This window comes from Equus przewalskii, chromosome 9 (assembly GCF_037783145.1).
Source record: "Equus przewalskii isolate Varuska chromosome 9, EquPr2, whole genome shotgun sequence".
NCBI lineage: Eukaryota > Metazoa > Chordata > Mammalia > Perissodactyla > Equidae > Equus > Equus przewalskii.
In genome coordinates this window covers 5,527,377-5,553,975 of record NC_091839.1, presented here as the reverse complement: position 1 = coordinate 5,553,975, position 26,599 = coordinate 5,527,377, and the positions used below count along the sequence as shown (strand labels likewise).

Below are 26,599 nucleotides of genomic sequence, written 5' to 3'. Positions count from 1 at the left end.
GCACAATTTCTCCAAGGTATTTAAATAAAACATGATCCCCATTTTCCATCATCAGTACTGAAAATATATGCAGAAATACATATACTCTTACTTGAACAAATACTTTGCCCAAACGATGCAATGGATAGGTTCTGAAGGCGTGTTACGAATTGTACAGCCAGGAAAAGTTCTCTGGGTCGGCTTGGGATGACACTCATAGCACTCAGTCACACCCTACAAAGTCAGGATACGAGAAAAACATTTATCCCATGATGGTTTTCAACGTTATAAGGTAATATAATCATAAACATCTCATTAATTCATCTACATTCCAACTGGGTTTCATACTGTGAAGAAAATTTTGAAGTATTAGTGACTCCAAAATTGTTACTTTACAGATAAAGAACTGTAACATCACAGCTAACTGAACCACCACAGTCACAACTAAAGCTAAGCCAGAACTCCTGACTCCTGGTCCAGGGAACATCACTTACAAAAAGCCAAATAAATTAAATGAACTAGAAGTATTAATTTCAAGAGCTATCTAGACACATGGAAAAATCCTAGGTATTACCAAACCAAATATTCTTCTTCTTCTTTTAATACATAGGATTACATTTAAAGTTACACTGTAAGGAATCCCCAGAAGTCTATGGCATCTGAGACAATTTTTCAAAACCATCAAATGAACATTCTTCATCTGAGCAATTCTCAACCTCAGTCGTAATACATACTAGTGCCTTAGGAGCATGGTATGAGTAATATCTTTCCAACAATGGTTAAAGAATAAAAACCTGCAAATAATGCGTTAATGTAAATTACAAAAGATCCAGGGTTTTCTCCCTAAAGCCATTTCTAGGGTCCTTCCAATACGCTTTCCTGGGGACAGCCATACAGCAGTCATCCCTCATATCACAGTGGAAAAAAAAAAAGAACTACTGCCTTGACCTATCAACATATCCTGAAGGCCCCACCGATTTAACTAAATTTAGTACACATTGATATTTACAACAGTCTTTACTGAATGATACAAAATAAGCTTCTAAGAGTAATATTTAACAGTTAATACAAATGAAGTAGAGCCACAATTCTCAACAAGGATAAACTGCCAAATAGCGGACAAAATTACCATATTTTAAGTAGTGAATAATTCCTTTTAGTTTCAAAACCTGCAAAATGATTCTTCATATGTATCTACGTTTAATTTCTTAAAAGAACTAAAAGAAAAAAGATATGAACAGCAAATGAATCACAATGCTGAGATTTTATAAAACTGGGTTATGCGTTCACAGGTATTTGCTCTCTTATTCTCTAGTTTTATCTAAATGTTTGAAATATTTCACAAATATACTGCAACTTTTTTTCAAAGTCCTCTTTAGATCTATAAATCCAGATATCTTTAGACAAAAAGTAGCTTTTCAGACCTCTGGTTTACCATATATCAACTACAGCATGACACATAGTCTGATGGCCACAAACACTTTTAAAAGCCAAGTTTATTATGCTTACCAGTCTCAGGATTTCAACACACAAGCTAAGTGAAACAAAGCAGCACAGAGCAAAAAGATCTCTGCCTACACTCTTTTGGGGACCTTTACAGCATCTTAAGTTTTACAGGGGCACAAAAATCCTTACGTCTTAGATGCGGACCAGCCCATATCATATAAATTCAAAGTTTACTTCTTCTCTCCTTAAGGTCCCAAATAAATATTTGGGAAGTAAAAAAACTTTCTTTACCTTTTTGATAGTAGTCACTTGCCCAAGATAACCAGCAGTTCCACTCTCAATAAGAGGGACACCAGCTGCCAGACACATCCTATTAACGTGGTTGCGGGCAGCTGGAAGAAAAATAGTAGTTAGCAGGAGTTTATGAAGGAAAAAAAATAAATTAGTTACCTTTTATTAGGATGACACTTACCCAAACTATTTCTTACTGTTTTTATTTTATGTTCAATTTTCTTATAGCTATGACTAGAGTACTACAACTGTTAACAGACATTTAAGAGACATTCACTAGCAAAATTTCAAACATTAAGAAATTTCTATCACAAACTCACTCCAGGAAAAGCACCCCATACATAATTTTTAATCCCAAAGTGCCATCTTCCTCTTCTATTGCTTTGCCTACTTTATTAACCTTGGCTAAAACATTGTTTCAATGTGTTCTAGGCCCTTAACTTGCAATCATTCTAATATAATTAGCAAGTAATACATGGAAGTAAATGGAGAATGTGGAATATCAACTTGGAAATATTAAGGTAGTTTAAAGCTAAGGGAAAAAAATCTAAGTACAGTTAAAAGAGTCATTCTGACCCTTTCTCATGCTACTTTGTGTATTTTTTCTTCTGGTATTTCTGGTCCAAAATTGTTACAAACTCACTTGACAGATCTATTTTTACATGTGGAAGTAATTACAGGCAAGGAATATTATTATTTTCACCCCCACATTCCAGACAAACAGATTTGTTAACAATGACTGGCTACACAATACTTGATTAAATGAAACATCACCCTATCTAGTAAAAAGCTTAAACAGTCTAAAATGTGTACATCTACTAGAACCCAGCCTGATACCTCATGGCACCAGATACACCTAACGTAATTAAAGAGCCAGGGCTTCTACAGTAACTCTGGCGTCCTGTTGCCTCATTCTCAGAACAGTGGTTTTCAGCACGTTTTACTTTAGAATCCGCTGGGACCTCTGAAAACATATGATGTCCAGGCCCCATTCACAGAATCTGATTGAATTGGCATTGGGTGAGATCTGGGCATCGGTATTTCTTAGATTTCCACATAAACGAAGGAGTCACGTTGTGCTGAAGTGCTGGGCTAACCTGAAGCATACACACATGCACACACCCTATGCAGTCATCCTCTTTAGCAACTTTAACTTGCCCTATATTCACACCTTTTGGAGAAATAACAAAGTCTATGATAGCTAAATTCCTTCCTGGAACCAGTTCTAGTTAAAATTACAATTAATTGGCAAGCTTTAAATCTGATCTTAGTTCCCTTTAGGTCTTTAAGTTCTAAATAATAAGGAAATATTTTAATTAATACTAAATGTGTAAACAGCCTTGTTATGGAGGAAAGGAAATACTTAGAAATTAAAAGTATTAAAATTATCTCACCTCTGTTATCTAAAGCATTCATAACCAATATAAATTGTCGAAAAAATTCCACATTATAGTCAGGGCTACAAAGTAAAACAAAAAAAGGTCACCAAAACAACTGGCCTTACACATGATCTTCACAGTATAATACAGGGTTCTAAAAAGCATATTATAGTAATGGTGCAAAAATAATTGCTATTTGGGGTCTCTACCATATAGATAGGGCTGACTTCTTCCAAACACCATAGGTAGATCTTGAAGAAATTATTTCCTCCTAATTCCTATGAGGGACTACACATCCTTTTTGGCCAGCTACCTAGGGCACAAGAACGGAATCTCAAACTGGCAGAAAGATGGCACTAGTCCCACCAGGCCGCCTCCAGGCAGCAAGTGCCTGGGAACATACAAAGAACACATTCCCAGGATCTGCCTGGCCTCCAGCCTCACCTCACATGGTCAGGATCAGCCAGGGTTCAGGCCCCTAGGGTCCCTGCTTTTAGCAGCACTGGGAAAGCAACACAGGGTAAGGAGGTTGTAGGGCTACAGACAGGCTTGTAGAGCAAACATCCAGAGAATAAAAAGGAAGCTGGAGATACAAACTCCCTAAAAAAGTGTAAGACTTTCTCTAATTCCAGACCTCAAACAAAAACTCATCATTTTCAATACCATTTACTTGTGAACTAGACAACAACTACAGATAAAGGATAATTTAGGCCCAGGGCTCTTTTGCCCCAACACCTCCAAAATTATATATTTACTCATTTATCTTGACTGAGATCAGAGCGTATTTATGTACTGTCAAAACTACTGCCCCATCACAATTCTCACTGTTATACTACAGAAGCTCCTAATAAATTATTTCTGGAGGGAGCTTTTTAAACTAAAAAAGGCCACAGCTGAAATCGATGAGAATGAGAGCAATATATTTAGAAAAGTCTGAATCATCACATAGAAGGATTTTCCATAGTTTACAATATCTTTTAGTTTAAAACAAGAATATAAGGTCCTTTATAAGTTTCCAAGTACAGTCATGCACCACATAATGACGCCTGGCCAATGACAGGCCGCGTATACAACAGTGGTCTCCTGAGATTAGCACCATATAGCCTAGCTGTGTAGTAGACTATACTACCTAGGTTTGACTAAACACTGTAGAGGAGGAAGAAATTTTCCTCTACCTTTCTAGGTTCTTCTGGCTGATCCAAAAATTAAATTGACATGACAGATTAACAGGAGAAAAACAAACAAAAGTTTAATAAAATGTATACATGGAAGAAACCTAGGAAAACCAAGTAACTCACCAAAATGGCTGAAGCCCTCACCTTAAATACCATCCTCAGCTAAAAAACATGTTGAGGGTGGGAAGAATCAGGGACTTCAAAAGAAGGCAGGCAACTGACAGGTAGATGAAAAGGAGCAAATGGTTGGAAAATAAGAGCTTGTCTGGCCACAGAGAAACAGAAGAACACGGTGCAGAGCCAAACAAACAGGCTTTTCCAGGCTCCGCCCTGTCTACCACCTAGTTTATGTCACGCTAAGGTGACAGGTGGCTCCCTGAGACAGGTTTTTTAATCTGCATTATTTTAGGCAGTTAAGGGGGAGGTAACAAGAACGAGTCTTTTGTTTCTGAAAAATAGCCTAAAATAGTCTTCATGTTTAAGTGATTCAATTTGGGGTGGGAAATTTTGTTCCCCTTCAGTATACTCTATGATGTTAGCACAAGGATGAAATCAGCTAACAACACGTTTCTCAGAATGTGTCCTGTCATTAAGCAACGCATGACTGTAACTTATTTACTGAAAGTATTAAAATACCTCACTTCTTATCTAAATCATTCAAATCACATATAAACTGTAAAAGAACACCACTTAACCTACATGGGCAAACCTACCACATTTTAATTATTCTAGAAAAATCATTTTAAGAAAACAGAATGACTTTGAGCTCATATATTTGGCTAATAAAAATATCTTATACTTTAAAGGTTTAATTAAAAATCCACAGCAAACACAATTTTGCAACACAACAATCAGAGCATACTTCATGATGCTGTCATGGTAGGCTATGATATTAGCTTTCGGGTAAAACTGCAGTACACTTTCTTTGGCAACCTGGAAAAACAAACAACACTAAATTACTAATATACTAAATTACTACAACATTTCTATCTGTATTTGAAATGTTTTTATGGCAGACAACAATTGTTTCACCTACTTACATAATGTCTTATTTATATTAAAAACTAAAACAAAAATGTGACAAAAAATTTCATTAAGATTAAGCTATATACACATATTTATAAACTGGGGAACCGCCCCCTCCCATATACACTTCTACACAAATAGAAAATGTAGTAACCAAGTGTCATTCATTCAACGAATATCTACCGAGCCTCTTCTACCAGGATCTGTATATAAGGCACTTGGTAAGCAACAGTGATAGTAACCAAATAACCTCCTAGATAAATGGAACTATAAACTATGACAAATGATACACAGAAAAAGTAGAAGTTGTTTTGAGAGGAAGACCTGATTTAGTCTAAGAGGTTTAGGAAAGTACTCTTCGAGAACGGAGCCAAAATTTGAAAACTAAAAGGAGAAAAGAGTGGGAGTTTGCCAAAAAGGCTAGGAGAAAGGCGAAGGGAAGAGATGTTTTAAACCCTGAATCAAGATGGATTCAGGGAACCAAACAACTAAAGAAAGGTCCAGGTGTCTAGAACCTCAGGGGAAGCTGTCTTCTTCTTAAAGGGACAACTGCATAGGCTGTAGCTTCTCTTGCCCCCAAATATAGGAGCAGTCAACTCCTAGCCAAGGATCACAAGGCTAATCATAAGTAAACAATCAGAAATGTACACACGCAGGGGACACCACTACAGGATTGGGTAGAACACTTCCATTTTAGCCCTTTATTCAACATATCTTTATTCTTCACACCCCTCAGCTAAAAGGAGATAGCTTCCCCCATATTCTCCCTCCTACTGAGTCCAAATTAACCTGATACCATAAATAAAAGATCCACCAAAGAGTGGAAATATAATTGAATCGATAAAGAGAAATGGTAGGAGAAATACAGTTACCTGGGCCTTTGATCTTCCAACATGTTTCTTTTGAAACAAGAACTGCCTGTTGAGGTTGCTGACATCAATAGTATCCAGATCAATCTACAAACGCATAAATCCAAAATAAACCACAATTTTTCTAGTATGTTTGAGCAGTATCACTATCCTCAGCATCCGTAACCCAGAACTTTTGACGTGCTACATTAGTGGAGAAGATGCTTTTCGACCAATAATACCAAAATTGTTAAATTGATAAAAAATGATTTAATGCATATTTTAAAAATACCCAAGATGTAATCTGAGATAATTTTCTCAAAAACATTTTAGAAAGGATACATTTTTCGTTGTTTAATCATCCCAGCAAATATGTTAGGAAATTCCTTAGATGGCATAAAATTATGCGTATTTATTGAAAGTGCATTACATAATTCCTTACGTAATTCACTTGCTGCTATCTTTAATTCGAAAGTCCTTACCCGTACAGAGTTTCATTTACGATTATTACTTGAGGGTTATGAAGGGAAACTTCTATACAAGGTTAAAAAGTGTCATGTTTTAAGTCTTACCCAAATTGCTGCTAAAAAGTAAATATAAAAGAAAATAAGAATAACTAAAGCCATTTTCATTCCATTTCAATAAATTTAGATGAAGAGTAATCAAATGTTCTAATTGTGAAACATCCTAATGATTTTGGTTGTAATCTGTGAAAATCATCAAAGCATATAACCACCTAAACATTTTTTACTTGTACTTTCTAAATTTACTACAAAAATTAAACCTAATAAAGGATCAGCATTTATTTTTCAGGTGCCCAAATTCACTGTCGTGTCTATTAGGAAATGGTTCTTTTAAAGAACTATCAGTAGTTATCAGCTAAGGCACAATCATATTTGGACTTGTACGGATCTGGATGGGAAGACTAACTCTACAAAAGCCAAAGGGAAAATGTGTAAATTCTGTTCCCCGCAGTCACTCATTCACTCTTTCTGCCGGCCACCTCTACTGTATTTTTCATGTTCCCACTACACCTTAAGACACTTTACACTCACATCCAATTTCTAGGTAACATCTCCAACATCCAAAAAGTTTAGAAATAACTTGATTTCAAATTACAGTGGCTTCCAGTCACTATACATCAATGCAGAAGCTAAAATCCCAGCCAACATCTTTAACGAAATAAGCGTGTGTACTATCTACAGTGACAACGACAGCCACGGCGATCGCACCCAGAAAGAAGAGCGGGAGCCCCAAAGGAGTCCTGCCACTTGCTTCGTGACCCAAGGTAAGTTACTAAACCCCAGCGCATCTCACATTCTTCTCATCTGTTAAAAACATAACGGGATGAAAACAGCGTCCGCATCCTCGCAGTGGCAGCGAAGGCTCAACGCGCCAACGCGAGGCAACCGCCCGGACGGCGCGGGCTCGGCACGAGCGCTCGGTGGGTACCGGCTGCCGCCGCCACCCGCTGCTCTGGAGCATTATTCCGAATTAAGGGGACCTCGAACGGAACAGTCACAACATCCACGAGGGATTCCAACAGTCACCCTGCCTCCCGGGAAGCTGGGGAACTGCCCCGAAGCAAAAAGACACGAGGCCGCGCGCGTCCACACCCCAGAACCGCCACAAATCGGCGCTGCCGGAGGCGGGGGGCGGCCCGCCGCCGGACGCCCGGAAGACCCGGGCCCGCGGCCTCCGTGGGAGTCCGGCGCGCGGCGAGGCGCGCTCGGGCTGCGCCGAGGGGCCCCCTCGCGGCGGGCACCACGCCCCCGGGCCTCTCGGCCTGCCGCCGCCCCCGACTCCGGTGCCCCGCTCCGGGCCCCGGCACCACGGCCCGCCATTCAGCCGCGCGCACGCCCGGCGCTCACCAGGTCGATGTGGGAGAAGCCGGTGAGCACGAGGTTCTTGAGGAGCTCGCAGCCGATGCCGCCCGCGCCCACCACCAGCACCCGGCCGCCGGCCACGGCCTCGGCCAGCTCCCGGGGCAGCCCCCGCGACAGTGCCATGGCGGGACGACCACGAGCCGCGGCGGAGGCGGAGGCGGGAGAAGCGAGCCGCGGCCGGAAGCGGGTGGGGGAGGGGCGGCCCGGCTTCCGTTCCTGCGCACTGCGCCCCCGGCCGGCGTCGGGCGGGCCGCGCCCGCGGAGGGGACCTGGCGGGTCGCCGGCTGGGTGCGGACGAGAGGCGGCTCGCACCTCTGGCCGCGCTCCAGCCAGATCTGGCTTCTCAGCGGCGCGCGCAGACCCGCTATCCCGCCTAAGAAGCGTAAGGGTAGCCTTTTAGCTTGGGGTTCGAATTCCCAGGCAAGACTCACTGTATGTTAGAAAATAGATGTCCCTATATGTAAAGAGCTCTGACAAATTAAGAAAACAAATGTCAACCAAACTAAAAATAGAGGCAAAGGATGCAAATAAGCATGTACAAAGATGGACGATATGATCAATAAGCATATTAAAATGATATCAAATACATGCAAAATGGTATTCAAATTATTTTCAGCCATTAAACCACTAAAAAGAACAAGTGTAACACTGTTCACAAACGATAGGAAAACAAGCACTCCTATACACCACAGCTAAGGATGCTAAAGCAAAGCTTTCTAGAGGGTAATTTCGCAGTATGATTTCAAAAACCCTAAAATCGTGCATCGCTTTTTGACTCATTCATTCCAATTCTAGGAATTTATCCTATAGCAGTTACCACTGATTAAAAAAAAAAAAGGTTTAGCCAAAGAGATGTTCATCACAAGAACAAAAAATGGAAAAAACAAACTGCCCAAAATTGTATCACATTTTTGAAGAACATTTTTTTTTTTAAGATTTTATTTTCTTCCTTTTTCTCCCGAAGCCCCCCCGCACATAGTTGTATATTTTTAGTTGTAGGTCCTTCTAGTTGTGGCATGTGGGATGCCACCTCAGCATGGCCTGTCAAGCGGTGCCATGTCTGTGCTCAGGATTCAAACTGGTGAAACCCTGGGCCGCCAAAGTGGAGCACATGAACCCAACCACTCAGCCAGCGGGCCAGCCCTGTGCACATTTTTAAAAAATACTTTACAGCAGTTACAAATTATGTTGCGGGAAAATATTGATGGGGGAAATGCTCACACAATAATGTCAAATGAAAAAGATACAAAACCATTTAATTGATTAAATTTTGTAAAAACAAAAAATATTTTAAAAAAAGGAAGAAAATAACTACAGTTAATATTTTTGTGCATCTATGTGTGGTGGAATTGTTACTGCCCAATGTGGGTCATCTGCCCACCACAAGACATGCCAATAGTGAGGAGGCAAGGTGGTAGGAGAGAAAGGACTTTATTACACCTTGCTAGCAAGAGGGAAGATGGCTTACTCATGTTGGAAAGAACCATCTTCCCAAACCACTACAGGCCAGTTGTATATGGGCTTGTCTCCAGGTGGGGGAGGCAGCTGGTCTCTGCATGGGGCCAGACATCTGGTCCCAGTTCCCCATAGTCTTTTGTTTTACTGGGTATGCATCAGAGAATGGAGCAACATCCTGATCTTTCAGTTGTCATTGATGATAGCTATCAGCATAGACGCTCTGCCTGGGGACATCACATTCCTAAAGAACCCAAAAGAACAAAGTTATCATCTTAAAGCAGCTGGGAGGGGCCACAAAATCTAATCTACAGAGCATGTCTGGGCCAGTTAGTCAGAGGTCATTTAAAGTTACAATATGGTTTCTTTTCTATAATGTGGCTTCCCTTGTGTCAACCTTGTGATGAGCTGGTATCAGAATTGTGGGTAATTTTTACTTCTTCTTTAAACTTTTCCATATTTCTCAGATGCTCATGCTCCTCAAGGAAAATGTTAATTTTAAACTAAAAAAAAAATTATTAGGGGCGGGCCCCGTGGCTGAGTGGTTAGTTTGTGCGCTCCACTTCGGTGGCCCAGGGTTTCGCTGGTTTGGATCCTGGGTGTGGACATGGCACGGCTCATCAAGCCATGCTGAGGTAGTGTCCCACATACCACAACTAGAGGGACCCACAACTAAAAAATATACAATGATGTACCAGGAGGGCTTTAGGGAGAAAAAGGAGAAATAAAATCTTTAAAAAAAAATTATTAGAAGAAAAAGGGAAAAGATGGAGAACGTAGGAAAATGCTTGTGACTTCTGTGGTCTCTCATCAGCTGCTTGGTTCAACAACCACACCAAGGAGGTCTCTGAGGAGTGCTCAGGCTGCTGGGCTGATGCATGAGGTGAAGGGCCAGAGCACCCAACAGGGTTGGAGGGCACCCCTGCATAGTGCTTTTACCAACTCTGGGGTGCTGATCTTGCTTCCCTCCTATTGGCCTGGCTTTCACAACTGCGCCCCCTGCTGGCAGCTAAATTTAACGGAGGCCCTTCACAGGAGGCTGACCTTCCTTCTCTCTAGACACTCAGGGGACGGGAGCCACCTTCCTTGGCTTCACCTGCCTCCCTTCTCTTCCCCTTGCCTCAGCTGGGCTGGACCCCTAACTCTAAGGCTTTGCTTTTCTTTGTGTGTTGCTAAAAGCAAGACAATATGCCTATGCTAAGTTCCACATCTCCAAGCTGAGACTTTATTACACTTTCAGCTCTCCCAGAAATGGAACCTTAAACCAGTCAGTCAGGAATCACCTATCAGCACATTAGGTCATCTGCCTGATGGACCCCTGCCATCCCCTAAAGGAAACTAACCTTGCAATAACCAACCCCCTTTTTTGCCATTTTAACTTTCTTGTTCCTGTGCCCTCTGCCTACAAGTCCTTCATTTTGTACAGCTCCTTGGAGCTCCTTTTCACCTGCCAGTTCGGATGCTGCCTGATTCCAATTGATTCTTGCTCAAATAAACTCTTATGCCTCAGTTTAAGTGCTTATAAAGTGTAAAACGCTGGCCCACCTTAAGAAACTCAAGTAAGATACAAGTGCAGGAAGAAAGAACTGAAAGCCCCACTCACACCACACACCTAAATCAACTCCTCAGGGCCTGCTGGCCTTCGTCTTTCTAGATCTACGTCTTGTACACAGCAACATGCAGAGTTTTACATTTAAGTAGGCTCACAGCAGACTTATTTTATTTGGATTCCTTAACAATATATGTTGCAAACATATTTCACGGGAATGCCCCTGCAAATGTGTATTCTATTTAGATAAGACCTGATGCAAGTGTGTTTAATCAGATTTAAGAATGTTTGGTTGGAAGCACGAGAAGTCTGTCTCCTTCTAAAAGTCAAAAACATGACACCTAGCTTGGGTATCCGAAAACGTCTACATCAACTTTTTTTTTTTTAAGATTGGCACACGAGCTAACATCTGTTGCCAATCTTTCTTTCTTCTTCTCCCCAAAGCCCCCTAGTACATAGTTGTATATTCTAGTTGTCGGTCCTTCTGGCTCTGCTATGTGGAACGCTGCCTCAGCATGGCATTTTTTTTTTTTGAGGAAGATTAGCCCTGAGCTAACTGCTGCCAATCCTCCTCTTTTTGCTGAGGAAGACTGGCCCTGAGCGAACATCCATGCCCACCTTCCTCCACTTTACATGTGGGACGCCTACCACAGCATGGCGTGCCAAGCGGTGCCATGTCCGCACCTGGGATCCAAACTGGTGAACCCCGGGCCGCTGAGAAGCGGAACGCGCAAATTTAACTGCTGCGCCACCAGGCCAGGCCCTAAATAAATACTTTTGTGTGTTTGTGTGTGTACGATTAGCCCTGAGCTAACATCTGTTGCCAATCTTCCTCTTTTTGCTTGAGGAAGACTATCCCTGAGCTAACATCTGTCCCAATCTTCCTCTAGTTTACGTGGGATACTGCCACAGCGTGACTTGACCAGCAGTGCCAGGTCTGTGCCCAGGATCTGAACCTGTGAACCTCAGGCCGCTGAAGCAGAGCATGTGAACTTAAGCACTATGCCACCAGCCTGGCCCCTGTAACAACTTCTGATCTGGAAAAACAAACTCTAATGCAACAATTTTGCTCCATCCTCTCATCAAAGGAGGGTACTCTCTGGCCATTTAAACAAATCCAAAGTAATGTACCTGTAAATCTGAGCAGTCTGTTTTCTGCTCCAGTTGGAGCAAGTTGTCTGCCAGTCTGAGGCATTCTCTGCCCACAGAAGAAGTGCCACAGGGGAACTGGTGGTCAATTCTCCAGCAAGACAGAGAAAGGAGGAATCAACACCTCCCTCAGCAGGGCTATGCTCAGTTTGGGTCCCTCAAATCCAGTGGACATGGAACCTCACTGACCAGCACCTTCAGTTTCTACGCAGCCAGTCCCCTTCCCTCAGGGACCCCAGGGTGGGAGGATCAGGTAGGTTCTCACCACTCACACAGTGCCCAGAAGGAAAACCCCATCTCATTATAATAGGGAACTAATGTGTCACTTACTAGAGTAGCAAATCCAATTGTTAATGTTGATACCCAGTCTCCTTGCCTAGGCAGGCAAAGAGCAGCTCTGTACACAGCTTGGGGGAGTGTTTTCATGCTATTATGAAGGGGTAGCAGAAGGGAAGAGGTTGATAACAAAAAACTGAATGGAGACAGGGGAGACTGGAAAGGTGGACAGCTGGATGGAGGGACAACGTCCAGAAGAGAGAAGGGGCTCCCTTCCCGTAATGCTGCAGGGGCAGAAGGTGGGAGTGGGTGAGGGCAGGGACCCTAGGGTGGGGCAACACGGGGCAAGTCCAAACAGCTCATGTCACAGGGCGGGAGCCTCAGCAGCTGGAGCAGGTCCAGTGGTTTGATCTGTTGGCATCCAGGCATGGCAAGAGAGCGCAGTGAAGTGCAGAGGCGGCAGGCATACTACAGGCTGGTGGCTGCTTACGGCTCTTCAGCTGCGCTCCCTCATAGAATGACCACCAGGCTGCCTGTGTGGGGAACACCGGCCCTGTGGGCTACAGAGCAGCCACATTCCGAGCTGCCACTGTGGAGACAGGCCATCGACCCTGGAAGGGTTAAACCAGCCCACAGCCAGGTCTTAAGTCCTGGCTCCAGCCCCAGCACGCGTGCCAGAAAGCATAAAGGGTGACACTTAAAATCAAGAGTTAATAACTTGTGAGTCGAAATGAGGTAAAAGCACACAAATGTGGACATTAAAATTTAATTTATACAAATAAAAGGAAATGCACTACTTAAATAATAATTCATCTGGGTCCTCTTGTATAATACAAAATTCTTCCATGGGAGTCTGGTGATTTTGAGGCCAGCAACTCTTCTCACATGTGTAAATTAGAATTGTTCCAAATTCCACAGAAAAACCTGAAAAATATAACATATTCAGAATTCCAGCAAAGAGAGGATGTTATGAGATACACTCAATATTTGAGAGTTTGCTTAGTGGACAGAGCCCAGACTCTGGAGCAAGACGCCTGGGCTCAAATGCCAGCTCTAGCACTGCGAGGAGGTGACTGCCCCTCTCTGGAATAATGACTGCCATGATGATGACGCTGTTGTGAGAGGGATTAAATAAGCTGATACGTGTAAAATACTTAGAACAGAGCCTGGCACATCTTAAGAGTTTGCTGTACAACAAAGAGATTAAGCAACTAGAAAATAATAGAAGGGAAGGGAAAGATGGCTCAATATCAGGAGAACTGGTGTTGCTACAGATTTTACAAGCTGAAAAAATAAGCAAAACACTGCCCACTAGTCTTTGGTAACAATACAGCCACAGCATTTCCTACAAAAAGTGATCATTGACGACGAAAAGCAGACTTATCAGGAAAATATACTTTAAAAATAAACCAAAATCTCAAGTCTTCATTACAACTGTATAGACTATCTACCATTGAAAGTCACTTACAAAAATTAGCCACACTAACAGAACACACTACCTCTAAGACAGGATTCAGGCAAAAAGTACAAAATAAATCCTAAGAATGTATAGAGATTTATCAGTGGATGGAGCCATGAAGAATGGCACCGAGAAAATATGAGCAACAGGAACTCGTGCTGATATCAGAATAGGAAAACAGGAGTCAACAGGATGAGGTGGGCAACTGCTTTGGAGCAGCACAGGAAAAATACTTTAAAAAAACGCAGGCAGGGATAATGGAAAGAAAATCATCAAAGACAGAAGAAAGAAGGCCAAATAGAGCTGATTTGGGAGAAATAACCAGGTGAATCTGAGATAATCTCCAACCAGAGTGTGCAACAAGCAGTTTGCAGAGGGCGTGAGGAGGCTGGAGCCTTCGAACTCGTAGCCACCAGGCAAGGATGGAGGAGATGCAAGGAATCAGATGGCCAAAATACGGAGCGGCTGAGTCCTGCACATGAGGCCTGAGCCCCGGGACTGTGCAGCTGGGGGAGGACAGCGGGGAGGAGAAAGAAGAATACTATGGAGGTCCAAACCCCCACTACACATCCAGTGGAAACACCACAAACCACAAGGAACGAAAACAACGGGTGGAAACCTAATCACAGACAGAAAGGCAAGGCTTGAGAGTCTCAATGATGCAGAGGGAAAGGGAAAAGATGGCAACACGGATCTGGGGGAAGAAAGGTGACCAAAGCAAGCGGTGCTGCTTCATAGAAAAGCTACAAATGCAACAGAAAAGACATGCAGAAATAAAAGGAAGAAAAACTAAACACGTGGGTCTGAAGACCCATCTTGTCCCATGATGAAAGGATTACAGAACAATGGGACAGCAAGACCTAAGCTAGTTCAGTGACTAGACTTCACGAATAAAGAAAATTCCAGAAGCATCCCAGCATAAATGTTAGTTACAAAAGGGGGAAAATCAGGCCATGCTCAGACTTCTACAAAGCAACATTCAATGCCAAAAGATATCTATGTAAAAGTGAAAGATTTCAGGGATTTTCCAAAAAATGTACTTCCCAGTGAGATCCAGCCACAGGAGATGACAGGTAAAAGGGCCGGCGGGGGGCCCTCACTGTCAGAAGATGACAGCACCGGGGGTCTACAAAGTTCTGAAGAAAGAAAGTGGGACTTAAGAATTTTATATGGATTGTCCTTCAAATATAAAGGTAGACTGGCACATATGTTCTGAAATAAGAACATTACCTATGACATCTCCTTGAGGCTATTACCTGATAGACTCTACCTACCAGAGAAGAAACAAAACGAAAGAATCAGGAATGAAAAAGCTCACTGTAAAAGAGCAGTGCAAGCGCTGAAACAACTAAACATGGAACTAAGGTGAAGCAGCTGTGAGAATTATGGCTCCCGAATACAGACTTACAAACCTTGATAAAGCAAAAACGATACTAAAATATTTGGGGGTGGAGTAGGATATAAATTTCCATATCTGTTACAGTAAGGAGCTGAATGCATACTGTCTAAAATTGAAACACGGAACGAATGTAATTCTCTTCCTTTCAGAAGGATCTTTTAGAAACGAGGGCCTCTTGAGTGAAGAACCCATTACCTAAAGTCCAGCAACTGCTTCACTTACACTTACCTTTCTTTATGTTAAATTTGCATAAATTTACTCTATATTTTTAATTAGTATGCACTGAATTTTTCTGTTTTTTGAAAACTTTTTTTTCTATCCATCCATCCATCTTTCTATCTGTATTTATGTCAAGAATGGTGACTGGAATGGTACTTATTAATGTTGTTAATAATGGTGATTTCCAAGGTTCACCAGACATTTCCAGAAAATCTCCAAGATAAAATTCAAGGATCAAAATAAGCATAGGAAAAAAGGTAAACTGCAGGAAATAGACAACACAGGTAATGAGAGAAAACAAAAAACAGAACACTTCTTAAAGATATAAAAGAAGAGAGGTGATGTCAGCATCATGGCAGAGTGAGCTCTTCCCTTGGCCTCTCCCCTCTAAGATACAACCAAAAGGACATTCATACACCAACAGAGGACATATACACATCACAAAAGATGTCTGAGAGACCCACGCAGCCATACGCCAGAAGGTGGTGGTGGTGCTGGATCCTCCAGAGGAAGTGGAAGCTGATCTGCAGGAGCTCCATTGACACAGACTGGCCGTGGCAGCAGGAAGTGCGCAGGTGAAAAGGGCGCCCCGTCCCTGCCTGGTACTCCAGCCCCAGGATCGTCTGCAGCACAGTGCAGAGAGTGTGGTAGTAGCAGTGGGGAAAGTCCACAGCCCTAGGATCACCCAGAGTAAGACACAGAGAGCTTGGCGGCAGCGACAGAGAAAGTGCACAGTCCCAGCATCGTCTGGAGCACCGTGTGGAGAGTGTGGCACTGGCAGAGGGAAAAGTCTTCAGGAGATGGAGGTGCCCTGTCCCTGCCTGGCACTCCAGCCCCAGGATCGCCTGGAGCACGGCCCAGAGAGCTTGGCAGAGGCAGCAGCAGGGAAAGCGCGCAGCCCCAGAATCAGCCAGAGCACCATGCAGAGACTGTGGTAGCAGTGGCGGGGAAAGTTCGCAGCACTAGGATCGCCTGGAGCAAGGCCCAGAGAGCTTGGCGGTGGGGAAACTGCACAGCCCCAGGATCACCCGGAGCACGGCCCAGAGAGCGTGGTGGTGGGGAAACTGCACAGCCCTAGGATCGCCCGGAGCACGGCCCAGAGAGCTTGGCGGTGGTGGCGGGGAAAGTGCACAGGAGAGGGAGGTGCCCTGTCCCTGCCTGGCACTCCAGCCCCAGGATTGCCTTGAGCACGACCCAGAGAACTTGGCAGCAGGAAAGTGCGCAGCCCCGGAATCACCTGGAGCACAGTATGGAGAGTGTGGCAGAGGCAGCAGTGAAGTGTGCAGGTGAGGCGAGGTACCCTGTCCCCGCCCAGCACTCCAGCCGCACTATTGCCTGGTGCATGGAGCAGTAAGAAAGGGAGAGGTGGCTGGGAAAACAGAAAGTGCACAGTCCTGCAATCGCCCAGAGGTCCATACAGAGAGACAAGCAGAGGGTGGGGGAAGCACTGGGGAAGGAGAGTACCCCTCCCCCTGCCCGGTGCTCCAGATCTGCCATCAATCAGTTGCTCAGAGAGAAAAGCAGTCAGTGGCCTGAGCTAAGGAGCCCCTGTTCATGCTGGGCCCAGAATACACAGCGCTCCATCCCCACCCAGTGGCAGTACATGGCAGGTGCAACCAGATAAGAGCACCATGAGGAAGCAAAATGCACTCCATCAAGCAGTATGAGTAGGTATATTAAAGCTCCAGACCAGAAGGAAAGTGACAAGTGCCCAGAAACCAACTCTGAAGGCAGAGACATCCATAACCCAAATGACAAAGAATTCAAAACAGGTATCATAAAAAAACTCAACGAGTTACAAGAAAACACAGAAAGACAAATTAACGAATTCAAGAGCTTCTTCACAAAGAAGATTGAAATCATAAAGAAAAACCAATCAGAATTGTTCAAGATGAAAACCACAATGGATGAAATAAAGAAAAGTCTGCATTCCCTAAACAACAGAGCTGACAATATGGAGGACAGAATCAGCTAGTTAGAGGACAGAACTATAGAATGCTTCAGAGGGAGAAGAGAGAACTAAGACTAAAAAGAAATGAAGAAGCTCTCGGAGAAATATTTGACTCAATCAGGAAATGCAACATAAGGATTACAGGTATTCCAGAGGTGGAAGAGAAGGAGAATGGAGCAGAAAGCTTTTTCAAAAAAATAATAGCTGAGAACTTCCCAAACCTTGGGAGGGAGCTGGAAATCCATGTGAAAGAGGCCTCCAAATCTCCTAACTTTGTCAATGTAAAAAGACCCACTCCAAGGCATATAGTAGTGAAACTGGCAAAAGTCAAGGACAAAGAAAATATAAGGGCAGCAAGGCAGAAGAAAATAACTTACAAAGGAACCTCTATCAGGCTTTCAGTGGATTTCTCAGCAGAAACCTTACAAGCTAGTAGAGAGTGGAATGATATATTCAAAATGCTGAAAGACAAAACTTTCAGCCTGGAATACTCTATCCAGCAAAAATCTCCTTCAGATATGATGGAGAAATAAAAACTTTCCCAGATAAACAAAAGCTAAGGGAGTTCATTGCCTCAAGACCCACCTACAAGAAATCCTCAAGAAGGCCCTCATACGTGAAATGAAACAAAACAGGAAGAGAGCTATAAGGCCCCGAGAAAGGAGATGAATAGGTAGGCAATAATCAGAAAATGGCAGCTCTCTATCAGATCGGATTAGTAAACACTTTAACATCAAGGACCAAAAAAAGGAAACAAAACAAAAATGATCTCATCTTTTTAACCACAAACTCACAACACAAGATGGAAAAAGATACGACAAAAATAACTTAGAAGGGGAAGAGGAAATGGATGGAATCAGTATAGTCTAAGGAAATAAGAGGCTAACAGAAAATGGACTATCTCAACTATGAGATTTTTTTATACAAACCTAAGGGTAACCACTAAACAAATAATTAGAATAGAGACATTTACAACAGACAAGAAGAAAATGAAGAAAACCAACAGAGAAAACTACCTAATCAAATTGGTAGTCAGAAATACACAGGACAAGAAACAAAGGAAATGCAGAAGAACCAGGAAACGTGTGACAAGATGGCAATGTTAAACTCTTATATATCAATGATCACTCTAAACGTAAATGAATTGCATTCTCCAATCAAAAGACAGAGAGCAGGAGGATGGATTAAAGAGCAAGACATAACAATAAGCTGCCTCCAGGAAACACATCTCAGCTCTAAAGATAAACACAGGCTCAGAGTGAAGGGATGGAAGACAGTACTCCAAGCTAATGGCAAACCAAAGAAAGCAGGTGTTGCCATACTTATATCAGACAAAGTGGACTTCAAGATAAAACTGGTAAAGAGAGACATAGAGGGACAGTATATCATGATAAAAGGGACTCTCCACCAAGAAGATATAACATTTATAAGCAAATATGCACCCAACACAGGGGCACCAAAGTACATAAAGCAACTATTAACATACCTAAAAGGAGATATCAATGACAACACAGTAACAGTAGGGGACCTCAACACCCCACTTACATCAATGGATAGATCATCCAGACAGAAAGGCAACAAGGAGATAGTGGACTTAAATGAAAACTAGACCAGGCGAACTTAACAGATATATACAGAGCACTCCATCCAAAACAGCAGAACACACATTCTTCTCAAGGGCGCACGGAACATTCTCAAGGATAGACCATGTATTGGGAAACAAGGCAAACCTCAATAAATTTAAGAAGATTGAAATCATATCTACTATCTTTTCTGACCATAATGCCATGAAATTAAAAATCAACTATAAGAAAAAAGCTGGAAAAGGAACAAAAATGTGGAGACTAAAAAAACACGCTACTGAACAACCAATGGGTCATCAAAGAAATAAGGGGAAAAATAAAAAAATATTTGGAGACAAACAAGAATGAAAACACACCATATCAAGTCTTATGGGATGCAGCAAAAGCGGTCCCAAGAGGGAAATTTACAGCAATACAGATCCACATTAATAAACAAGAAAAAGCTCAAATAAACAGTCTTAAACTACCCCTAACAGAATTAGAATAAGAATAACAAAGCCCAAACTCAGCAGAAGGAGGGAAATACTAAAAATTACAGCAGAAATAAATGAAATTGAAACAAAAAAAAAACTGTAAAAAGAATCACTGAAACAAGGAGCTGGTTCTTTGAGAGGATAAACCAAAGTGACAAACCCTTAGCCAGACTCAATAAGAAAAAAAGAGAGAAGGCTCAAATAAATAAAATTAGAAATGAAAGAGCAGAAATTACAATGGATATCACAGAAACACAAAAGATTATAAGAGAATATTATGAAAAACTATACAAGAACAACCTGGACAATCTAGAAGAAACAGATAAATTCTTAGACTCTTACAACATCCTAAAACTGAATCAAGAAGAAATAGAGAAGCTAAACAGACCAATCACAAGTAAAGAAACTGAAACAGTAATCAAAAACCTACCCAAAAATAAAATTCCAGGACCAGATGCCTTCTCTGGAGAATTCTACCAAATATTCAAGACAATTTATTATCTATTCTTCTCAGACTATGCCAAAAAACTGAGGAAGATGAAAATATCTCATATAAAGTGCTTTTTTAAAAAAATAGAAGAAATATTCAGTGAATGGTGTTAAAAAAATGTTCAGCAATATGGGAGAAAAAATCCCCACTCGACATAACTCACACAAAAAAATATTTTCAAACAAACAAAAATATCTGTCAACACGGAGTAAAGAATTAAATATTTTAAAAAGCCATACCACAGAAAAACTTCTGGAAGATGAAGGACTTTTTGACCTAGAATTTAAAAAAAGAAAAGCAATAACAACAAAAAAGACTGAAGAGAACCTCATAAATTCTTAAACTGTGAAAACCTAACATGAAACAACAGTAAGGAAAAAGGGGAGAATTTGCAACAAACAAGGAAGATGCAGAATACAAGCATCAGCAAGAAAAACACCAAGATCTCAAAAAACAAGGGCTCAAAGGACTGGTGTCAATAATGCACTGATATTTATGTAACAGGAAAATTTTCAACTACATATTATTAATACACAAAGGGCAAAATAAAATCAAACTTTTTTTCTAAAGAAAGAATGCTCATTTAAGTTGGCTTAATTATCTCCATTAAACCTAATTGTTATAATTATTGCTTTGCTGTCATAATTGTTCTTCCAGATGTCTTTATATGGAACATCAAAGGCATTATGAGTTTGTGCAGCTACTTACACGGTGTTTTTCTTAATTGAAATATAATTTACATGCCATAAAATTCACCATTTTAAAGTGTACATTCAGTGTTTTTTAGTATATTCACAGTTACACAAACATCTCCACTATCTACATTCTGGAACATTTTCATCACCCCTAAAAAAACACCTCATGCCCATGTCCATTAGCAATCACTCCCCATTCCCTCCTGCCCCCAGCCCCTGGAAACCACTAATTTACTTTGTTTCAATGGATTTGCCTATTTGGGACATTTCACATAGAGGGAATCACAATTTGTAGTCTTCTGTGTCTAGCTTCTTTCACTTAGCACACTGTTTTCGAGGTACAACCATGTTGTAGCATGTATCACACAGTACTTCATTTCTTTTTATGGCAGAATAGTATCTTATGGAGATACCACAATTTGCTTATGCTTTGATTAGCTGATGGACATTTGAGTTATTTCCACTTTTTGGCTATTATGAATAATGCTGAAACAAGCATTCATGTACAAGTTTTTGTGTAGACATATGTTTTCAATTCTCTTGGATATATATCTCAAGAGTGGAATTGCTAGGTTACAAAATAACATTTTTAACAATAACATTCCCAAAACTTTTCCAAAATTTTATACCAGATGCTGCCAAAGATGCCAAGAAATGAACTCTCTCCCATGTGGCTGATAGCAACATAAACTACTATTAAGCAGCAATTTGCTAACATGACTTGGATGATACTGATATATGCAGCTATTAAAAAGAATGCAAAAAATAGGAATTGATAGGAATTTCAACCTAAGAACATTTACAAAACACCTACAGTTAACAGATTACTTAAAGATTAAAAATTGATTGCTTTACTCCTATGATCAGAAATATGACAAGGAAGTCTGCTCTCACAGTTATATTCAACATTGTATTGCACCTAATAGAGCAGTAAAGCAAAAAAAATTTAAAAAACAAAAGACAGAAAGACAGCAAGTCAAGGAAAGGAAGAAGTAAAACTGTCTTCATTTCCAAATGACATGATTGTCTATGTTCAAAAACTGATATAATCAACAAAGAAGTCAATAGACAGTTGCAGGGCACAAGATCAATACACAAAAATCAATTGCAGGAATAATGTCGAAGATGACGGCAGAGTAGAAACCTCCAGTAATCTCACCCTCCACTAAAGCAACCATAGAGCCAGCAGAACTATCGGAAGCATCTATTTTGGAACTCAGGAGTCCATTCAAACACTTCATTGTCCAGAGGAGAGCTTGATTAAGAGGCTGGCAAATTTGAGAGATTTTCCTTTTTTTGTTTAGCAGCAAGCTATAGCTAATGCGCACATTCAAGAAGTTCAACAAACTTCAACCAGGAAAAACTCAAAGGAATCCACGCCAGCTACAATAAAGTCAAATTGTTAAAACTCAAAGACAGAGATCATTTTGAAAGTAGCAAGATAAAATTAACTAGTTACACACAAGATATCCTCATTAAGACTTGACAGCTGATTCTCAGAAACCACGAAGACAAGGAGGCAGTGGGATGGCATATTTAAAGTTCCTAAAGAAAAAGACTGCAAACTAAGAATTATATATCCAGCAAAACTATCCTTCAAAAGTGAAGGAAAATTAAGACATCAGATTTTTTCAAAGGTGAGGGAGTTTACTACCAGTAGATCTGCCCTACGAGAAATGTTAAAAAGAGTTCTTCAGGTTGAAATTAAAGGATATTAGGCAGTAACTCAAAGACAAGAAAAATAAAGAACACTAGTAAAGGTAACTTCATAAAAGCCAGCTTTGCTTTATTGTACTTTTGGTTTAGTTTGTAACTTCTCTCTTTTTCCTATATAATTCAAAAGGCAAATGCATAAAATAATAATTATGAATCTATGCTAACAGACATACAAAGTATAAAGACAGGGATTGCACTGAATCTGTAGATCACTTTGAGCAGTACTGTTATATTAACAATATTAAATTCTTCCAATCCATGAACATCGGCTATCTTTCCCATGTCTTGTCTTCTTTAGTTTCCTTCAGCAATATTTTGTGGTTTTCAGTGTATAAGTCTTTTGCCTCCTTGGTTAAATTTACTTCTAAGTATGCTATTATTTTTGATGCTATTATAATTTTTTTTTTAATTTTGGGATTTTTTTTTCATTGCAAGTGTATAGAAATACAACTAATTTGGTGGTGTGGATTATGTGTCTTATCCTGTAACTTTGCTGAATACATTTATGAGATGCAGTGAAAGCAGTGCTAACAGAAAAATTTAGAGCTGTAAACACATACATTAAAAACAAAGATTTCAAATCAATGTATACCTTAAGGAACTAGAAAAAGAAGAGCAACCAACCTAGCTGGCAGAAGAAAGGAAGAAATAAAAGGCCAGAGCATAAATTTTAAAGGAGAATATAAAAACAGTAAAGAAAAGTACACAAAACCAAATTTTTGTGTGTGGATTCTTTTTTCATGTGGATCATCTCAAAAGAGATCATTTTACTTCCTCCTTTCCAATTGGGATGGCTTCTCTTTCTTTTTCCTCCATAATTGCTCTGTCTAAAACCTCTATGTTGAAGAGAAGTGGCAAAAGTGGGCCTCCTTGTTTTGTTTCTGATCTTAGAGGAAAACCTTTCAGTTTTTCACCACTGAGTATAATGCTAGCTGTGGGTTTTTCGTATATATAGTGCCTTTGTCAGACTGAGGAACTGCCCTTCTATTCCTAGTTTATTGAGTGATTTTTATCACTACAGGTGTTGAATTTTGTTAAGTGCTTTTTCTGCATCAATTGAAATCATCGTGTAGCTCCATTCGTTCTTTTAATGTGATATATTACACTGATTTTCATGTTTCGTATCTTTGTCCTGTCTTGGTGTTAATCCCATTTGATCATGGTGTATAAACCTTTTAATAAGCTCCTGGGTTCTGTCCGCTAGTCTTTTGTTGAGGATTTTTACATCCATATTTATAAGGGATATTGATCTGTAGTTTTCTTGTAGTGTCTTAGTCTGGCTTTGGTATTAGGATAATGCTGGTCTCACAGAATGAGTTACTAAGTCTTCTATACTCTTCAGTTTTTTGGGAGAGTTTAAGAAGGATTGTTATTTATTCTTTAAATGTTTTATAATATTCCTTAGTTAAACTATCTAGTCCTTGGCTTTTCTTTGTTGGGAGATTTTGATTACTGATTCAATATTCATACTAGCTACAAGTCTATTCAAATTTTCTGTTTCTTCTTGGGTCAATTTGTGTAGATTGGATGTTTCTAGAAGCTTGTCCATTTCATTTAGGCTATCCAATTTGTTGGCATACAATTATTCATAATACTCTCTTATAATCCTTTCCATTTCCATAAAATTAGCAGAAATGTCCCTACTTTTATTTATGATTTTAGTAATTTGAGTCTTCTTTAGTCTTAGTCCTTCTAGCTAAATATTTGTCAATGTTGTTGACCTTTACAAAGAAAAAATTTTTGGTTTTGTAGATTTTTCTCTATTATTTTTAATTTCTTTCTTTTTTTTTTTTTTTTGAGGAAGATTAGCCCTGAGTTAACTGCTGCCAATCCTCCTCTTTTTGCTGAGGAAGACTGGCCCTGAGCTAACATCCGTGCCCATCTTCCTCCACTTTATATGTGGGACACCTACCAAGCATGGCTTACCAAGCGGAGCCATGTGTGCACCTGGGATCTGAGCCAGCGAACCCCAGGCCACCGAAGTGGAACGTGTGTACTTAACCGCTGCGCCACCAGGCCGGCCCCTAAATTCTTCATTTTTTAAAAATCTTTGCTCTAGAATTTTTTTTTTTTTCTTCTCTCAGCTTAGGTTGTTCGGTCTTCTTTTTCTAGTTCATTAAGTTATACAGGTAGGTCATTGATTTGAGATCTTTGTTTTTAATGTATGTGTTTACAGCTCTAAATTTTCCTCTTAGCTCTGTTTTCACTGCATCTCATACAGTTTGGTATGTCGTGTTTTTCTTTTCATTTGTCTCAAGATACTGTCTGACTTCACCTTTGACCTGTTGTTTGTTTAAAAGCGTTTTAACTTTCATATATTTGTGAATTTTCCAGTTTTCCCCCTGTTATTGATTTCTAGTTTCATTTCCTTGTGACTGGAAAAGATACTTTGTACAATTTCAACCTTTTTCAATTTGTTGATATTTACTTTGTGGCCTAACATATGGTATATCCCTGGGAATGTTCCATGTGCACTTGAAAAGAATGTGTACACTGCTGTTGTTAAGTGGGGTCTTCTGTGTGTGTCTGTTAGTTTTAACTAATTTATAGAATTGTCAAATCCTGTTTCCTGCTTAATCTGCTGTGTGATTGTTTTATCTGTTATTATAAGTGTGATATTTAAGCACTGTCTATTTCTCTCTTCAATTCTGTCAATTGTTCGTTCATATATTTTGGGTCTCTACAAATAGAAGCATACCTTTTTATAATCGTTATATCATCTTGCCCTACTGAACCTTTATCAACATATAATGTCCCTCTTTGTCTCTTATAACTGTTTTTTTAAAATTTGAAGTGTATTTTGTCCAATGATAATATAGCCACTCAGCTTTCTTTGTGTTACTATTTGCCTGGAATATGTTTTTCTGTCCTTTTGCTTTCATCTTCTTTGGGTCCCTACATCTAAAGATAGAGTCTCTAATCGACAATGTATAGGTGGGTCTTGTTTGTTTGTTTGTATGTATGTATGTATGTATTTTTATTTATTTTTTTAATTTATTTTTTATTTTTTTACTGATTGATTGATTGATTGATTGAGGAAGATTAGCCCTGAGCTAACTACTGCCAATCCTCCTCTTTTTGCTGAGGAATATTGGCCCTGAGCTAACATCTGTGCCCATCTTCCTCTACTTTATATGTGGGTCACCTACCACAGCAGGGCTTTTGCCAAGGGGTGCCATGTCCGCACCTGGGATCCAAACCGGCAAAGCCCAGGCCGCTAAGAAGTGGAATGTGCGAACTTAATCGCTGCGCCACCGGGCGGGCCCCTATTTTTTTGAGGAAGATTAGCCCTGAGCTAACTGCTGCCAATCCTCCTCTTTTTGCTGAGGAAGATTGGCCCTGAAGTAACATCCATGCGCATCTTCCTCCACTTCATATGTGGGACGCCTACCACAGCATGGCTTGCCAAGCGGTGCCATGTACGCACCTGGGATCCGAACAGACGAACCCCGGGCCACCCAAGCAGAACATGCACACTTAACCACTGTGCCACCAGGCCGGCCCCGTTTTATTTTTTTATATTCAATCTGCCACTGCCTTTTTTAAATAGAAAAGTTCACTCCATCTATATTTAACGTCATTACTGATAAGGAAGGATTTACTTCTGCCATTTACCTATTTATTTTCTATATGTCTTATAATATTTTGTTCCTCAATTCCTCCATTACAGCCTTTTTTCATATTTAGGTGATTTTTTTTGTAGTATACCATTTAGATTCCCTTCCTTCATTTTCTGTGTATTTTATTAGTTATTAGTGGTTACTTTAGGGATTAGAATTAAAATCTTAAATTACAACAATGTCATTTGAATAATACCCACTTTATTTCAATAGTGTACAAACACTCTGCTTCTATATACGTCTCTGTTTCTCTCCCTATCAAAATCCCAAAAAGTGTTTTTTACAAAAACAGAAAAACATTCTAAAATTCATAAGGAATCTCAAGGGGACCACATATAGCCAAAATGATGTTGAAGAAGAACAAAGTTGGAGGACTCATACTTCCTGATTTCAAAACTTACTACAAAGTGACAATATTCAAAACAGTGTGGTCCTGGCATAAAGACAGGTATATAGACTACTGGAATAGCAATCTCTCATTTATATGGTCAATCCATTTTTGACAAGTATTGTATCCATTCAATGGAGAAAGGAC

General features: G+C 40.5%; 2 protein-coding genes across 8 annotated transcripts in view; both read right to left on the bottom strand.

Annotated features, from left to right (window-relative positions):
• Positions 1-8,376, bottom strand: part of UBA2 (ubiquitin like modifier activating enzyme 2) — a 36,684-nt gene extending 28,308 nt beyond the window's left edge. For 2 of the 6 annotated variants that reach the window (XR_011543715.1, XM_070632542.1), the window contains exons 1-6: positions 8,016-8,372; positions 6,169-6,252; positions 5,133-5,203; positions 3,111-3,175; positions 1,717-1,817; positions 92-213 (exon numbers count right to left, since the gene is read on the bottom strand). Coding sequence is in view for 4 of the 6 variants with exons in the window: in XM_070632542.1 (XP_070488643.1) it covers positions 92-213; positions 1,717-1,817; positions 3,111-3,175; positions 5,133-5,203; positions 6,169-6,252; positions 8,016-8,153 (581 nt within the window). In the remaining 2 variants the exon portion in view is untranslated. Of the gene's footprint in view, positions 1-91; positions 214-1,716; positions 1,818-3,110; positions 3,176-5,132; positions 5,204-6,168; positions 6,253-7,461; positions 7,897-8,015 lie in introns of those variants that run through there. The other 4 variants (XR_011543714.1, XM_070632541.1, XM_070632543.1 and 1 more) reach the window with 3 other exon arrangements.
• Positions 8,377-13,211: 4,835 nt separating this feature from the next.
• The window catches only part of PDCD2L (programmed cell death 2 like), a 28,294-nt gene continuing 14,906 nt past the window's right edge, over positions 13,212-26,599 (bottom strand). For both annotated transcript variants that reach the window (XM_070632539.1, XM_070632540.1), the window contains exon 7: positions 13,212-13,383. In XM_070632539.1, coding sequence (XP_070488640.1) covers positions 13,253-13,383 — 131 coding nt within the window. In that variant the 3' untranslated portion in view covers positions 13,212-13,252. The remainder of the gene's footprint in view (positions 13,384-26,599) is intronic.